At 38.7% G+C, this 16,006-nt stretch overlaps 3 protein-coding genes, 1 non-coding gene and 1 pseudogene across 8 annotated transcripts; 2 read left to right on the top strand and 3 right to left on the bottom strand.

Moving 5' to 3' along the window:
- Positions 1-3,913: 3,913 nt before the first annotated feature.
- LOC108852617 (methionine aminopeptidase 2B-like) lies at positions 3,914-6,656 on the top strand. Its single transcript, XM_018626117.2, has 11 exons — positions 3,914-4,443; positions 4,610-4,658; positions 4,742-4,840; positions 4,918-5,017; positions 5,092-5,237; positions 5,328-5,419; positions 5,492-5,586; positions 5,739-5,835; positions 5,924-6,067; positions 6,151-6,368; positions 6,456-6,656. Exons 1-11 carry the CDS (start codon positions 4,260-4,262, stop codon positions 6,564-6,566), a joined length of 1,335 nt encoding a protein of 444 aa, XP_018481619.1. The 5' UTR covers positions 3,914-4,259; the 3' UTR covers positions 6,567-6,656.
- Positions 6,657-6,761: 105 nt separating this feature from the next.
- On the bottom strand, positions 6,762-8,263 carry LOC130511414 (putative histone-lysine N-methyltransferase ASHH4; annotated as a pseudogene).
- A 529-nt stretch (positions 8,264-8,792) lies between these two features.
- On the top strand, positions 8,793-11,865 carry LOC108848992 (cysteine protease ATG4b). Of its 5 annotated transcripts, XM_018622476.2 has the most exons (10): positions 8,793-8,987; positions 9,549-9,614; positions 9,731-9,952; positions 10,026-10,111; positions 10,194-10,244; positions 10,326-10,705; positions 10,842-10,980; positions 11,233-11,288; positions 11,380-11,450; positions 11,534-11,865. In XM_018622476.2, the coding sequence occupies exons 3-10, from the start codon at positions 9,739-9,741 to the stop codon at positions 11,713-11,715; spliced, it is 1,179 nt and encodes a 392-aa protein (XP_018477978.1). In that variant the 5' UTR covers positions 8,793-8,987; positions 9,549-9,614; positions 9,731-9,738; the 3' UTR covers positions 11,716-11,865. The 5 variants fall into 5 exon arrangements, with proteins under 5 accessions (XP_018477978.1, XP_018477980.1, XP_018477979.1 ...); XM_018622478.2 differs by lacking the exon at positions 9,549-9,614; XM_018622477.2 differs by lacking the exon at positions 9,549-9,614 and having other exon boundaries at positions 9,677-9,952.
- A 325-nt stretch (positions 11,866-12,190) lies between these two features.
- Positions 12,191-12,264, bottom strand: TRNAV-AAC (transfer RNA valine (anticodon AAC)). Its single transcript has one exon. It is a non-coding gene; the product is annotated as a tRNA-Val (tRNA).
- A 194-nt stretch (positions 12,265-12,458) lies between these two features.
- Positions 12,459-15,633, bottom strand: LOC108808334 (guanosine nucleotide diphosphate dissociation inhibitor 2-like). Its single transcript, XM_057007300.1, has 13 exons — positions 15,465-15,633; positions 15,076-15,138; positions 14,902-14,985; positions 14,718-14,825; positions 14,441-14,613; positions 14,232-14,343; positions 14,052-14,132; positions 13,884-13,946; positions 13,666-13,767; positions 13,411-13,535; positions 12,963-13,173; positions 12,809-12,883; positions 12,459-12,694 (listed from the first exon to the last, which is right to left on the bottom strand). The coding sequence occupies exons 1-13, from the start codon at positions 15,549-15,551 to the stop codon at positions 12,644-12,646; spliced, it is 1,335 nt and encodes a 444-aa protein (XP_056863280.1). The 5' UTR covers positions 15,552-15,633; the 3' UTR covers positions 12,459-12,643.
- Between the last annotated feature and the right edge of the window lie 373 nt (positions 15,634-16,006).

The raw sequence follows: 16,006 nt of genomic DNA, 5'->3' as shown, positions 1-16,006 counted from the left end.
CTCATCCTCGCACGCATCTCTCCATACTTTCTTCTCCTTTGCTTCATCAAAGTTCCAAGGTTCATCATTAAGACTCATCAGCAACCATTCTCCTTCATCCTCCGCAAGAAGAACGTAATCATCCAAGTAGCTTGGCCTTCTAGTTTCTCTCTGTGATCTTCTCAGGCAGTCACCAGAGGCGTCATGATCATCATCTGAAACCTCAATGGGATCGTCTGCATCCTTTTCCACCATTGTTTCATCGTTCTGAATGACTATCTCGTCAGTCTCGTTACTCTTCTCACCTTCATTTATCCCATGGTTTCCATACTCGCTAAACTCGATACGAAGTGTTCCTGTATCACTTTCCTCTTTATCACTCTTCTTCCAGTCCCAACTTTTGCTCTCCTCAAATATCACATCCCTGCTAACTACCACTTTTTTACTCACCGGCTCAAGTAGTCTATAGGCTTTTGATCCATGTTCCGTTCCTAGATGGACGAGCATCTGTGACCGATCATCTAGCTTCCTCAGTTGATGTCTATCGATCTTAGCATGACAGACACATCCAAACACTCTGATGTGGCCTAGAGAAGGCTTCCTTCCTTTGTAAGCTTCGTAAGGAGTTTGATCAATGAGCACTCGTGTAGTTACTCTATTTATGATATACGTGGCGTGTCTTACTGCTTCTCCCCACAAGTAATTAGGAACCTCCATATGCTTTAAGATACTTCTTGTCATTCCAAGCAAAGTTCTGTTTCGCCGTTCTACGACGCCATTTTGCTGAGGCGAGTACGGAGCTGTGAGTTGTCTTATGATTCCATTCGATTCACAATAGCTCAGGAAGGCGTTTGAAGTGAACTCTCCTCCCCTGTCTGATCTAAACATCCCAATAGTTGCTCCTTTCTCCTTCTCGACGATTGCTTTAAATAGTTTGAACTTCTCAAACGTCTCTCCTTTCTCACTCAGAAGTATCGACCACATATAACGTGAGTAGTCATCGATGAGCACAAGTATGTATCTCTTCTTTGATGGTGTGATAGGTGAGATTGGGCCGCAAAGGTCACCATGAATCAGCTCAAGTACTTTCTTTGCTCTGAACATCGTTGCTTGAGGAAATGGATGCCTTGTTTGCTTTCCAAGCAAGCAACTTGAACAGATGTCCTTGTCAATCTTAATCTTTGGTATCCCCATGACGAGCTCCTTGCTGATCATTCTTCTCATAGACTCTCTGCCCATGTGTCCCAGTCTAGCGTGCCACCTTGCTGATTCACTTATTGTTTCCAGCTTCAAACATCTCTCCTCGACTATATTGATGGTTACTTTATACAGTCGATTCATGGACCTCTTGGCTTTGGCTATCAGTTTCCCATCTTTATCTCTCAGCGTGAGAAGCTCACCTTTCATCCTTACGTCACAACCAGCCTCCGTAGCCTGACCAAGACTGATTATGTTGCTTCTCAAATCTGGGATATAATAGACCTCTGCTAGGATCTTCTTTTCTCCGTCGTTACTGCAAAACATAATCGATCCCTTTCCTTTGATATCAACTCGTGAGTCATCACCAAATCCCACCTTTCCTGTGACACTTTCATCAATCTTCTTGAAATACTTTAGATTTCCGGTCATGTGATTACTTGCCCCGTTATCTAAGTACCACACGTTGTCTGAGACTGTTTCAAGCTCCTTTGGGTTGACATTCTTCTCGTTCAGGTAGACTACCTCATGCATCATCAACTCCTTTGCTTCCTGTGTGCTCTCATATTTGGTCTCAGTGGCCTCTTGTAGCTTTAAGAGTCGGTCAGGGCACGTAGAAGCATAGTGTCCTGTTTTATCACAGCGAAAACACACGATCTTTGAGATGTCTTGAGACCGCTCATTGTATCTTCCTCTTCCTCTTCCATGGTTATAGTAGCGACCGCCACGACCACGACCTCTCTGGTAATTAGGAAACTCGACACGAGCTGACGAGTTTGAGGTAGGTTGTGCTTCGCTATTTGCATACATGAGCTTACTCTGTGTCTCCTGTGTTTCTTCTTCTTCCTTCACCCTCTCCTCAAATGCCTTCATCCGACCCACAATATCCTCAAACGTAGTTGTCTTAAGGTCAAGTACTTGCTCCAACGATGCGACCATGTGAATGAACTTCTTTCTTGGAAGGCTCGTCAGAAACTTCTTTACGAGTTTAGCTTCACCAATGTTTTCCCCAAGTGAGGCTGACTTTGATGAGAGCTCAGTCATCTTTCCAGCAAAGTCATCTACGGTGTCGCTATCCTTCATCTTCAATCTCTCAAAGTCGCTTTGCAGCGTCTGTAACCTTGCTTCACGAACTCGTTCTGCCCCCACATAGCGGGACTGTATTGAATCCCACACCTTCTTTGCACTGTTCAGCTCGCCTAGTTGAAGTACTAGTGTCTCAGGCACGAACTGAAAGATCAGGGCTATAGCCAGATCATTCTTGTCTGCAGCATATGTTTCCTTCTCCGCTGCTTCCCAGACCTTGTTCACCTTCAGCAACAGCTTGATTCGTATCGCCCAGAATGTATAGTTAACCTCCGTAAGCATGGGACAGCTTATTGTAGGTCCTCTTCCTTCCACTGGCTTTGCAACAACGATATCGCCCATGATGTTAATTCGATCGTTCCTACAAGCTCTGATACCAAATCTAGTTTTAGTTCAACGTAAGTATATGTGAGATCTCAACAATAACAAGAATGTGCTCTCTTATTAACCTTAAGGAAAATCTCCTTCTCAAAACCTTAAGCTATCTCACGTCAATCTCTAAAACTCCTCAAAGTGTTGTAACACGTCTACAACTCCTTTTATACATAAGATTTAGATAACTCCTAATCTTATAGATAACTTCTATTTTTATTAGATAACTCCCAATAAAAACTCTTATAGATAACTCTCAATATTCAAACATATCTTGGTTTAAGATAGCTTGTTCTTCAAGCTTACGCCAACAATGACTTTGAATATTCAATAAATCTCTATGAACTGGGTTCTATATATCGATTTTAATGCTGCATTGTTTCGAGCTGTGTTCACTACACATGACTCAAAGACAATTCAAAACCCTTCTGATACACTATAAACACATGTGCAACCTTCGTTTAATAAGCTCGAGTCCACAACAGGGGCGGACCCACCTCATAGCTAGTGGAATCACTTGACACCACAAAAGTATGTTAAAATGTTGTTTTGATAAAGAGAATTGTCAAAAATCCAGTAGGAGAGTTGGTAATGTATGGTGTTTGACACCACAAAAACCAGGGATCGAAGCCAAAGCGCACTTTTAATGTTTTTGAACCCACATATATTTATTCCTGGAACCGCCCCTGGTCCACAATCTTCTGTCAGTGATCTTTCTCCTCTACTCTTGCTAATTATAAATCTTACATACATTCGTTTGCTAATTATAAATCTTACATACATTCGTTAAACAAATAAATAAATTAGCATTACTACTGGACTTACTGATGGGCTTAGATGAGGCTCAAGTCTACGTTACCTCCTATTTGCTATTCTCATTTACAGTCTTCTTATAAAAACAAGTTTAGTCTTTGTAATAAGAGAATTGTTCCCAAAAGAAAAAAAGTCTTTGTTAATGAACAAAATCTAGGTTTCATCCTTTTAATTTCTTTCTCATCTTTTCTCTTCTTCAATCTCCCTCCATTTCGACAAGCTTATCACATTATATTACCAAGCCCGGCCCATGATAAGATATCGGCAAGGCCCAATAAGGATGGCGAACTGTGTTGACATAATACATAGTAATAGGTTGTTATTGTAAATAATAAGAGTGTAATTGTGCAAAAACCCAAAACTCCGAGGGTTTCCAGAAACAAAAGACGTAAAAAAAGTGTCGGAGGCAACAGAGTAAAAGGGAATAGACTTGTTTTTACCTCTTCGAATACAAGATCGATTAATGTGACAGAATAAGTCACATATTATACTACGGTTATCTAATTGTTAGTTTTCCATATTCTTGGATTTATCTTTTCCTAGTTAGTTTAATATTCCCTTTGATTTTACTATATATTGTAGTCTGGCAAAGCTTTAAATCAATCAATTATATTATTACTTTCTTAAACCCTAAATATCTCTATGCAACTATCAAGGTAAGTTCCTTAAAACTCAAGCAACTGAACATAGTTCTCCGAGTGGATCCTTCTACCTCAGTGATCATCTCTTAGGCCTTTGTTTACCCGTTCTTCGAATCCACAGTAGGATTTCTAGTTTGAGATCGATCTATCTATTTCCCGTCTCAATTAAAGATGGCGAGCGAAATCCCTGAAGTCGTTGTAGCTCCTATGGAGAATGGCGGCGCTGAGTCCTCTTCCTCCTACTCCAAAGGGAAAGAGGAGGAACAGTTAGAGTCTGAGCTTTCGAAGAAGCTTGAGATTACAGAGGATGCAGTAGAAGAGAACGAAGAAGACGCAGAAGAAGATGGAAGCAAAGGTGAATACTTTGCTCTTGGTGTTCTGTTTTGATCATGTAGTTTTGAGCTTTTTTCTGCGACTCTGTTTCATGTACCCATTAGGATTAAAAAAGGATCCTTTAGATTGATTCATTGTCAGTAGGTTGATTGATGTATTTGCATGTTTCTTTTGTTGTTTTTTTTAAGGTGAGAAATCAACGAAGAAGAAGAAGAAGAAAAAGAAGAGTAAAAGCAAGTAAGTTGTTTTTGTTCTGTCTTTTTTTTTCAGTTTGTTTGGTTTGGTGTTTGATTTAGTGATGGTTTCGATTATGTTTGCAGGAAGAAGATCCAACAGACGGATCCACCTACAATCCCTGTAGTTAAGCTTTTCCCATCTGGAGAGTTTCCAGAAGGTGAAATCCAACAGTACAAGGATGAGTAAGTTTGATATAGCTTTTGTCTTTTTTCATCTGTTGTCTTGTCATGACACTATGGTATTGATCTGAGTAATGTAGCAATTTGTGGAGAACAACATCTGAAGAGAAGAGAGAGTTGGAGCGTTTGGAGAAACCTATATACAACTCTGTACGCCAGGCTGCAGAAGTTCATCGCCAGGTTGACTTTCTTTTCAGATTAAATTACCATTGATTATTACTTTTATTAATTTATTTATTTGCTAATTTTTTCAGGTTAGAAAATATGTAAGAAGCATAGTGAAGCCTGGAATGTTGATGACTGATATATGCGAGACACTTGAGGATACTGTTCGTAAGCTTATATCAGAGAATGGTCTGAAAGCTGGTATTCCTTTCCCTACAGGATGCTCTTTGAACTGGTTGGTTTCAACTTTCTCTTCTTATCAACAATTCACTATTCTTTTTAAGTACTCATGTTCATTCTCTCATGCCTTTTTTTTAACTCCCAGGGTTGCTGCTCATTGGACACCAAACTCCGGAGACAAGACTGTCCTTCAATACGACGATGTTATGAAACTGGATTTTGGAACACATATTGATGGTATATGACAGCAAATTTCCTTATGTTAATTTCCTCATATTGAAATTAACATATCTTCTTGTTTATTTGCAGGACATATTGTTGACTCTGCATTTACAGTTGCGTTCAATCCTATGTATGATCCTCTCTTAGCAGCCTCCCGTGAAGCTACTTATACCGGTATCAAGGTGCTAATTCTTCTTTTTTTTTTTTGCTATACGAATGCACTACTAGTAGTAGGATGAAGCATCTTGCTTAGAAGTGATTCTCGTTTAGGGGCTGACTTGTTAGAAACCACATAGTTATCAATCTTAACTCGTATGTTTCTTGCCTGGTTCAGGAAGCTGGAATAGATGTTCGTCTCTGCGACATTGGTGCTGCAATTCAGGAGGTGATGGAATCTTATGAGGTTGAAATCAATGGAAAAGTGTTCCCAGGTACTATTGAACATCCAATTTCAAATCTAGCAACCACTATCTGATGCCTGATGGAATAAACCCTAACCTGTTTTGTACTTTTTGGCAGTTAAAAGTATCAGGAACTTGAATGGACATAGCATTGGACCTTATCAGATACATGCTGGCAAATCAGTTCCAATAGTCAAAGGAGGTGACCAGACAAAGATGGAAGAGGGTGAATTCTATGCCATTGAAACATTTGGATCAACTGGTAAGTTAAAAAAAAAAAAAAGTCACTGCAATCTTTGGGATTTACCAATATGATTGATCATCTGTTTTGTGATTCTGTTGCAGGGAAAGGATTTGTGAGAGAAGACTTGGAATGTAGTCATTACATGAAGAACTTTGACTCTCGCCATGTCCCCTTAAGGCTGCCTAGAGCAAAACAACTACTTGCAACTATCAACAACAACTTCTCCACTCTAGCCTTCTGCAGACGTTATTTGGACCGCATTGGTGAAACCAAATACTTAATGGCTTTAAAGAATCTGTGTGACGCTGGGATTGTTCAGGTAAATGATCAATCACAATACTAGTCTTAATGATCCTGAGGAGAAGAAATGCTTATAATCTTGTTCTCTTTGTCTTTCTTATTTCAGCCGTATCCTCCTCTGTGTGATGTGAAGGGAAGCTATGTATCACAGTTTAAACACACCATTTTACTGCGACCTACTTGCAAAGAAGTTGTTTCCAAGGGAGATGATTACTGATTCAGATCCTCTGTTTCTTGCTCTGTTCCTTTTTTCTTATATACTCTGTTCTTGAGATTGCATACTTGGTTCCTTTTCTCATCGTTATCACAGCTTTGAATCCTTTTAATAAACCTTAAACGTGTGTTGAACATGAATGAAGTAACATCAAGTTTGTAATTGTTACAAAAATAATCCCGAGGGATAAACTCAAATCTATTCAACAATACCCATTACTATGTAAGCTTTTTCATCATATAGTTTAATTTTCAATCTTATCTTGGGTGGTTTCCAGGTCACTACTTTACATGCAGGTATGTTCTCAGCTTTACTAGCGTCTGAACCTAGCATTTTCCTACAACATGCTGCACCACAGTAGCAATCTTGATCTGCACCAAACTGAACAAACCTGCTATATTTATTAGTGTCACAAGTCACAACCAAACACTATACTATGAAGTTAATTCAATCAAGGAAATGTTCTTACTGGTAGTCATAGGTCAAGTGCTCTCCTTTGGTTATGTAACGTATGGAAAAGATGCCAATTCTTGTCTCTCCATCAATTATCCTAAGAAATACAGAAAAAAAAATGTTACTTGGATCAGAAGAAAAAGTGAAAAGATGGATGATTACTTAATAAGTTAAACAAACCATTTCTGCATTTCTGTATTAGGAATTTAGAATTGCAGCTATGATTGAAGTATCTTGATTTATTTCCCTTATAAGTAGAATCAATCACCATGCTCCAGTTTATCTGACACAAGTAGAAGTTTGTCTCGACCTTATGCTTCATCTTCAAGAGCCTTTCTTCACAAGTTTTGTCATCGATAACTACAGTGAATATGTCACAGTTTAATAAGCAGTACCGTAAGTCAAGTATGTATAATGCAACCAAATAATAACATCACCTTCCCCAACATATTCAATGATGAACTCTCCTGGATTGATATCTTCACCTGCTGCAATCCCATATCCACGTTTCTCTGTCTACAAAAGAAAAAAAAAGAAGAGCTAACATATTCAAGTAGACCATTCTTTGTAAGCCAACTTGTAACATAGTGTAACGCCCGACCGCCCTCGGCTAATGTGACACCCGTCACCCATACAAACCTTAACTAGTTTCATTTTGTTGATATGTCTTCGTTGGAACGGCTGTTGGTGCATTCACTTTTGCAGATGCAACTAGACGAACAGCTTGAGAGTAGCATCCTATCAAAATGAAATGTAATGATAGTTAAACATCAAGGAACATAAAAACTACAACAAACAAAAGAAAATCAGAAACAGTGAGAAGAGACAGATACCCACAACTGCAATCACTGCCACAGAGAGTTGAAGAACCGTGAGATGAAGAGCAAGAACAGAATATGCCATGATCTTTGACCCTATTTTTAAGTTTATTCTTCAGGTAGATATCTTAAAACTCAATATCACGTGAAAACAAGTAGTGTAAACTGTAAAGTAGAACCATAGACATGAAGCTGTAACGAATCAAAAAAAGATACTGCGTTTTATGAAGATAGGCATCCTCTTATTCACTCTATCCGGAGATCCTCTAATCTTCTTCGAACACTCTTTTTGAACCCTTTCTTGATTCGATTCAGACCGGAACCCTAAGAAGAAAACAGAGGAAACTGTAAAGACATCACGAAACAGAGAAATAATTAAACAGAACTAAAGACGAGGATTGAACAAACCTTCTTCTTGTCGGTAGCCATGGAAATAGACCGGATTTATAGGATAAATTCGAATTAAATCCCTTAATTGATGTTGATTTTTGAGATTTCGAGTGAAAATCAAGCACAAATGGTGAAGTTACGCAGACGAAGAGAGATATAAGAGAAACAATCAAGTTCGATGGCGGAGAGATCTCTGTAAAAGATCAAAACCCTAGTAAAATTGAAAATGAAGAAGAAGAATAGATGATGGGATGCGATCATCAGGGTGAACAAACAGACGCGAAGAAGAAATTGAACGGCAGTTTTGCGATGGTGGGTGGCGCGCAAAGGGTAAAACTGTAGTTTCGTTGAGTAATGCAAGCCCGCTAATATTTAGAATGGAATGGGCTTGAGTTGACAGGCCCAAACTATTACAGTGTGCATTGTTATAGTCCGTAGTCGCATCCACGTTTATTTAGCTCTAATGTTCATCTTAATGTAAAGCCATAAGTCCTTAATTTAATATTTAATTATTGCCTGGGATGCACCGTTTAATTAATTTTAATATAACTTTATCAACCCGATTCGAAGCAAAAGATAATTACGTAAAAAAAGAGAAAAGACGAAACTCTAATATTTTCCTTCTTAATGATAACACGAAATCGATCTTGTCCAATTCAATTTCAAACTTGTCGTCTCCGTTGATTCGCAGCCCCGTTCTCGCCGCAAGTCTTATCTCCGTCTTCTCTAGTCAGCCTGAACCGATTCTATTGGTCTTATCAAGGTGATCCTTCTGCTACGAATTCGAAACGTGTCCAAATCTCGCTTCTCGAATCGGACTTAGGAATCTCTGTGTGGTTAATCGAACTCCTACTCTTGCGCCTCTGTTGGCAATAATATTACTGTATAGTTGCGGAATTGTAGTTACTGTAGATCCGTGAATGAGAATCTGCGTTAGAGGTCTCTTGTGTTTCGATTGCATGATTTCGTCTCGAATCTCAATTACTTGGGAGACGTCGAGTAGCTATGACGCTTTTATGGCCTTTTTTCTATCTTGATCGTTTTGTGTTCATTAGATCATTCTTGTGCTGATGATATAAACCTGTTGAAGCTCTGTGTTTGTTTCTGATTTTGTAGTGTAGAAGATTATCTGTGAGTATTTTTGTGGTTTATGCTTGCTTTTATATCAGTTTTGACTTTAGTTTTATATTTGTGAGCTAACTCTTCATTCTAGAGTGTATAGGAGATAAATTGTGGTTTAAATTTGTGTGATTTAGCTAACTTTGAGAGCTAAGTATGTTCAGTGTTAACCTGATGCATTTTTTTAAATCTCTCTCAATTGCAGTTTCTCTGGGATTATTTTACTTTTATGAGACAAGACATGTTGCATTATTTGGGTCTTTACTTCTAGGTAATGAATGAAGGCTATGTGTGATAGATTTCTTCCTTCAAAATGTTCTTCGTCAACCGCAGATGAGAAACGTGATAAATCCACACTTAACGGTTGGACACTCATTGTAAACACAGCTTCTTCTATGGCTAGTGGGGCTATTAGGAGGTTTCAAGATCGTGTTTTAGGGCCCAGTAGGACCGGTATTCCCAGCACTACAAGTGAGATTTGGCTACTGGGTGTCTGTTACAAAATCTCAGATGCTGAATCCTCAGAAGATGCAGATGCAGATGCTGGCAGTGTGTTGGATGCTTTCAGACAAGACTTTTCGTCCTTAATACTAGTGACATATCGTAGAGGTTTGTAGATTCACTTCAGATCAAGCTAGTGTTATTAAGTGGTTACAGAAAACTCATTGTGTTGTTTTTACAGGTTTTGAGCCTATTGGAGACACAACTTATACTAGTGATGTGGGTTGGGGTTGCATGCTTAGAAGCGGCCAGATGCTCTTTGCACAGGTCTGCTTTTGTGATTAGCTATTATCTTATAGCTTGAAGTTACACATTTTTCTTAACGTGGTATGTGTTCCATATGTAACAGGCATTGCTAATTCAAAGGTTGGGAAGATCCTGGAGGAAAAGGGAATCTGAGGTTAGTTGTGTTTTTCCGCCTCTTATCTTAATCACTAAATATTACAATACTATAATGAGCTTGTTGGGTTTGATGATGCAGCCGCCTGAAGAGGAATACTTGGAGATCTTAGAACTTTTTGGTGATTCCGAGGCTTCAGCGTTTTCGATACATAATCTTATACTAGCTGGAGAATCTTATGGCTTGGCTGCTGGGTCATGGGTAGGACCGTATGCAGTTTGTCGATCATGGGAATCATTAGCTCGGAAGAAAAGAGAAGAAACTGAGGTCAAAGACCGCTCGTGTTCCATGGCTGTTCATATCGTTTCTGGTAGTGAAGATGGGGAGAGAGGTGGAGCTCCAATTCTCTGTATAGAAGATGTCGCCAAAACTTGTTTGGAATATTCAAAAGGAGAAACTGAGTGGACTTCAATTCTTCTCTTGGTCCCACTGGTTCTTGGACTTGACAAAGTGAACCCAAGGTATGAAACATGATCGTGTTTAGTGATACGCGCATGAATCTAAACTATATACTATAGAGAGAATATGATTGTAACAGAATTTGTGTGCAATCAGTGAGATCTTTCTGAAAGAAGAAGGTTTTAAATTTGTTGCCAGGTACATTCCATCTCTGATAGCCACTTTCAGTTTCCCTCAAAGCCTTGGGATTTTGGGTGGCAAACCAGGTGCATCAACTTACATAGTTGGAGTTCAAGAAGACAAAGGTTTCTACCTTGACCCACACGATGTTCAACAGGTTTTCCTGATCACTCCTTATAACTCCTCCTTTTAGAATTATGAAAGAAAAAACTCAACGTTTGATCTGGCATGAATTGATTCGAAGTTTGAGATATATCCAGATGGTCCATATTCATGATATAATTATTAGTCTTTGTCACATTAATATACCTACTGTCTAATTGGTTTGGGGACTGATATTAATCATCCATGTGCTTCATCTCACATGTCGGTCTCACTGATTAAGCCTCTTATCGGTAATGGTTGGTAGGTAGTGACAGTGAACAAAGAAACTCAAGATGTTGACACATCGTCTTACCATTGCAAGTGAGTTGAATTGATAATCTTAGCCTCATTTAGTTCTTTGTTTCTACTTGGTTCTCATTTGTTATTACTCCTACTTATCTGCTATCTACAGTACACTTCGTTATGTTCCGTTGGAGTCACTAGACCCATCGCTAGCTCTTGGATTCTATTGCCGGGACAAAGGTTTGTACTGGTTTCTAGTGATACGCTTCTGTGTCGGTTTATGTAGTTTTGCTGAAATCACTTGCTACTTTGTTATAACACAGATGATTTTGATGATTTCTGTATCCGAGCAACGAAGCTAGCAGGAGACTCCAACGGTGCTCCTTTGTTCACAGTGACTCAATCTCACAGAGGTGGTGAGCGTGGAATTGCAGAAACCAGCACTGTGGCATCATCTACAGAGATATCTGGTGAGGAGCATGAAGATGATTGGCAATTACTTTGACCAGTTTCACTAAGATATTCTTCTTCGCTTTGTAACTTTGTCCGAATTGTCAAAGTTTACGTCTCAGGACACCATTCTTTTTTCATCGATACCAAGATTTGATGTTGTGCTTTTAAAAGTAAAAATAAAAACTCTGATTATCATCAGCCATATGAAAGAATCTCGACAATTAGATTATTAATTATATGCAGTCATCGCACTTGAATTTGATACCGAAGCAATATGTTTCCCCTTCTCTATAGAAAAATTGTAAGGATTAGCACTAATCCTTATTTGTCTCGAACTTTTTTTGCTCCAAGTTTTGACAAATAGATAATACTCATTCTTTTTTCAACAAAGTCGTTGTAGTATAGTTGTAAGTATTCCCGCCTGTCACGCGGGTGACCCGGGTTCGATCCCCGGCAACGGCGTTCTTTTTTCTTAAAAACTAGAAATGTTAACATTCATTTTGAAGTTCTGCCAAAAAAATTATAAATGGCTTCGCCCGGATTCGAACCGGAGACCTTCAGTGTGTTAGACTGACGTGATAACCAACTACACCACGAAACCTTTTGTTCATGTCCACAACATATTTGTAACTTAGATAGTTGCATCTACTTGTCAGCTGTTATCCAATGCAACTCCCATCCATCCCGTAAGTCGTTATATTCTCGTTAAATTTTTTGCGTAGGTTACTGCATCACTACATTCATACACCATTACATTCCGAAAAACAATAAGGAGAATAATAAATAAACACAAAGTAAAGGCAAAGAAGTCTTAAAGATTTTCGTTATGTTTAACCGGGAATTCAACAGTAAGGGGAACTAGACCTGAGCATCGGTCTAGTTTGGTCTTCAAACGAAAAAACGAACAATAATGAAAAAGAAAAGAAACACAAAAGCACGAGTCCAAACAACAACTAGAGAGATCACACTCCACAAGTTCCTCATTCCTCTTCAGTACTTGCTGCACTCAGATCAACACTTAGGTCCAGTTGCTGCAGCAAAAGAAAGAGAGAACACAAAATTTTAAGTGAAAGATGTCAAGGCAACCCGAGCTTTTTCTTCCATGACATCAACATATATATCCGTAGGGCATTTCAGAACATTACCTTTCCGGTAATTAGAGTATACATGTTCAAGACATCAGCAACAGTTGTCTCGAAGTGTGTTGTAGCATCATAGCTCTGTAATGACAAACAAGAAAAGGGTTAGATACTTAAAACAGTCAACTGAAACAGAAACTAAAGATTGGTCTCAGCTTACGGTTGATATAAAGCAGTTGTCCAACTCAGGCTCGTTGACAGGCTCGTATCTGTCATACACGTCGAAGAATATCTCATCAACGGGACCCAAAAGATCAATTCCAGCCTTTAGCTCAGTTTGAGGGTTATCAGTCTCTGCATCGGTCGACACAAATGCTATGAACTTTCCTTTGGGAGCAACGTTGTGGGAGTACGAACAGCAGAAGACATACCTGTCAGAGCATAGAAACCTCTCACAACATCAGAACCAAAATAAATAAAGACAATGGTAACAGATAGCAAAACAAAAAATCACTGTAGTTCAAAAATGGCAAAATAACATATGTTGCTTTCATTTTCCAGCCATATGAGCGAAGGAGAATCTTATAGCAAGCTCAAGAACATATCTAAGATATCTTAACATGATACTGAGATGGACCTTAGGTACAAGATCATTAAAGGCAACTCACATGTCAGATTTTCGGGCAAGCTGCTTCTGAGGTATGATGACCTGTACTGAGTGAGAGTCATTGGTGTTTGGAATAGGGTGGCTCATAATAGCAATGGCCCGAGCAACTCTGCCAATCTTTCTAACCTGTTCGAACATGATTACTCATCATATCATGAAACATTCCATACACATAATTGCAAATAACCAGAAGAAGAAGAAGGATAAGCTTAAATCATAATTGATACGTTGAACATGCTAAGAACTTCAATATTACCTTGTTGGGCAGGTAAGAAGGGTCACACACAATCTTTTTGCATCTAGCAGTCTCTCCTTCAGATGTTACACCAGTAACCTTACCTTCTTCGTCAAACTCTACCTGCCACAATATTAACATTGTTGTATATGAGTCTATCCTGCATCTCACACCCTTCTTACCAGACTTGCACCACAAGAAAAAAAACAAAGAGGTATAAAAAGGAGGAAGAGAAATACCTTGCACTCAGGTTTGTTCAACATGTATGTGCCACCATAGACAGCACTAAGTCGTGCAAATGCCTGAACAAGGAGAACAGATAGAGAAGAGTCACTAAAGAAATTAATCATCTAAACCTTCAGGAAAAATTCAAGCAACCAAGGAAAATATCAGAATGAGAGAATAACCTGAGGGAGTTCTCCCAACCCATAGAGAGGATAAATATATGGAGAGGTTCCTTGGAAACGTGCAAGAGACTCCGCATAGAGCTAAGCCAACCATTTAAAGCGAGAATGTCAAACTTAACTACTTCAGAACAAAACATAGAACTATTAAAACAAAAGGAGACAAGTCTGACAAAAGCACACCTTCATTCTCATCACAGTATCCAAGGCGGGTTGATTGAGATGTTGGTCATTGGTGTGAAGTGCCACTGCGTGACCAATAAAGTCAATAGTGTTCTCATCAAGACCAAATTTCCTGTCAAAATGTCATCTAAATGGTTAGTCTAACTAAAAAGAATGTCAGAAAAAACCAGAATCAAGCTTAGGAAGGGATTAGGGAATCATCAGCTTACGCAATCAGTTCCTTGGTTGTAAGTCTGGTCAAATCCATCCCGTTGTGTGTCTTGGGGTCCTTCTCGTCGTAATCCTGAACATAACTGAAGAACTTTCCAGCTCGACGTTTCTCAAAAATACCCATGAGAGGAGACTTCAGGGCCTCCATAGGAGTCACTGGCACCTTTTGAACCTGCAACCAGATATATTATGCATCAACAGTTGAAGAAGAGGTTATCAGCAAAATGATTTTGTAAATACATATGTAAAAAATATACATGAATTAGAAGCTTGTACCTTGCCTTTAACGAAGACATAGCTTCCATCAACGGCTTTAAACGACAAGTACTTTGTAACGTCCGTGTGAATAAGGGTACGCACAAGCTTGCCATTTCCCATCATAAACTAAGTCCATCACATTGAAAAAGACAAGACTTAGTGTGAGTCATGGCATAAAATGAAATGAACGGCAACAAAATACCTTAGGCATCATGTCAACATTGTAGTCCCTGCTAGCACCTAAATGCTCAGGAGCCTTGTCTTCTCCCTTGAACTTCTTCCAAAGCTGCAAATGAAAAAAATACAAATAAGAAATGTGACTTCTAATAAACTAAACCACCACAAAACCACTAAAGCAAAGGTGAGAAAGAAGAACCTGGTTGAGATTAAGAGATGTTGATTCACCACCATAGTAATCATTCCTGTCCATGTGAAGCACCTATTCATCATCATATCCACCAAAACCAATGCCTTGGCTTAATCAGATCGAAGCAATCACATAACAAACAAAGTCCCCCCCATTTCTAAAGTAATCATAAACCAAACATATATCAAGATCGAATCATAAAACCAAACCAGTTTGATTAGAATCGGTTTATACTAAACCGGATTATACATTTTGAAATTCATCATCGAACTCTAAATCGTACAATCGGAGAACTCATCTGATTTTGAGATCCGTTCATCATAATACCAATTAAAAAAAGTATAGATCGTAATCCGGATCATGGATCAAAAGCTACGAGAGAAGAGGAATGGAGAGACCTTGACGCCATCGACGGAGAGGAGACCGCTGAGGATACACTCCTTGAGACCGGTGCCGAGAACGATAACCTCGTACTCTTCATCCATGCTTGATCCAGAAAGTCTCGTCGAGAAAAGAGATTGAGAGAGAGAGATGATGAACACGCAGAGATGCGTTGCTTGTGGGGTAGGAATACTTAATAAGTATTCGATGGGCTTAAATCGTCAAATTTAAAACTATGTAAGGACTAAAAGTGAAATCCTGTATTTTCCTAAAATATATTAAAATCAATCATATATGCGCTAGCCAATGATAATTCCTCTACAGTAAATGTTAATTTATTTCAATTGGATTTCCTTTTTTTCAAAGAAGGGTTTTACTATTTCAATTGGATTTGTCCCCTTTTTTTAAAGAATAAAATAATATATATATTTTAACAGTGTAAATACAAATGCGAGTAACCTTGGTATATTTTTCGTGCATCATTTAATTTTCTTACATAAAAAAAATGGGGGATTCATTTACATAACCCGCTGATATTAATTTTACTTATATTTTAAAG

The sequence above is a fragment of the Raphanus sativus genome, chromosome 4, assembly GCF_000801105.2.
Source record: "Raphanus sativus cultivar WK10039 chromosome 4, ASM80110v3, whole genome shotgun sequence".
Lineage (NCBI taxonomy): Eukaryota > Viridiplantae > Streptophyta > Magnoliopsida > Brassicales > Brassicaceae > Raphanus > Raphanus sativus.
This window is presented reverse-complemented; position numbering and strand designations above follow the sequence as displayed.

Bases quoted from the DNA above. Each gene is read 5' to 3' on its own strand.
- LOC108852617 (XM_018626117.2), top strand. From the start codon at position 4,260: ATGGCGAGCGAAATCCCTGAAGTCGTTGTAGCTCCTATGGAGAATGGC. The intron at 5,587-5,738 runs GTGCTAATTCTT...TGCCTGGTTCAG, and splicing joins CTACTTATACCGGTATCAAG to GAAGCTGGAATAGATGTTCG. The intron at 6,068-6,150 runs GTAAGTTAAAAA...ATTCTGTTGCAG, and splicing joins TGAAACATTTGGATCAACTG to GGAAAGGATTTGTGAGAGAA.
- LOC108848992 (XM_018622475.2), top strand. From the start codon at position 9,622: ATGAAGGCTATGTGTGATAGATTTCTTCCTTCAAAATGTTCTTCGTCA. The intron at 10,112-10,193 runs GTCTGCTTTTGT...CATATGTAACAG, and splicing joins GCCAGATGCTCTTTGCACAG to GCATTGCTAATTCAAAGGTT. The intron at 10,981-11,232 runs GTTTTCCTGATC...AATGGTTGGTAG, and splicing joins ACCCACACGATGTTCAACAG to GTAGTGACAGTGAACAAAGA.
- LOC108808334 (XM_057007300.1), bottom strand. From the start codon at position 15,551: ATGGATGAAGAGTACGAGGTTATCGTTCTCGGCACCGGTCTCAAGGAG. The intron at 14,826-14,901 runs GTATTTTGTTGC...TGATGGACTTAG, and splicing joins ATGTTGACATGATGCCTAAG to TTTATGATGGGAAATGGCAA. The intron at 14,344-14,440 runs GTAAGCTGATGA...ACATTTTGACAG, and splicing joins ACAACCAAGGAACTGATTGC to GAAATTTGGTCTTGATGAGA.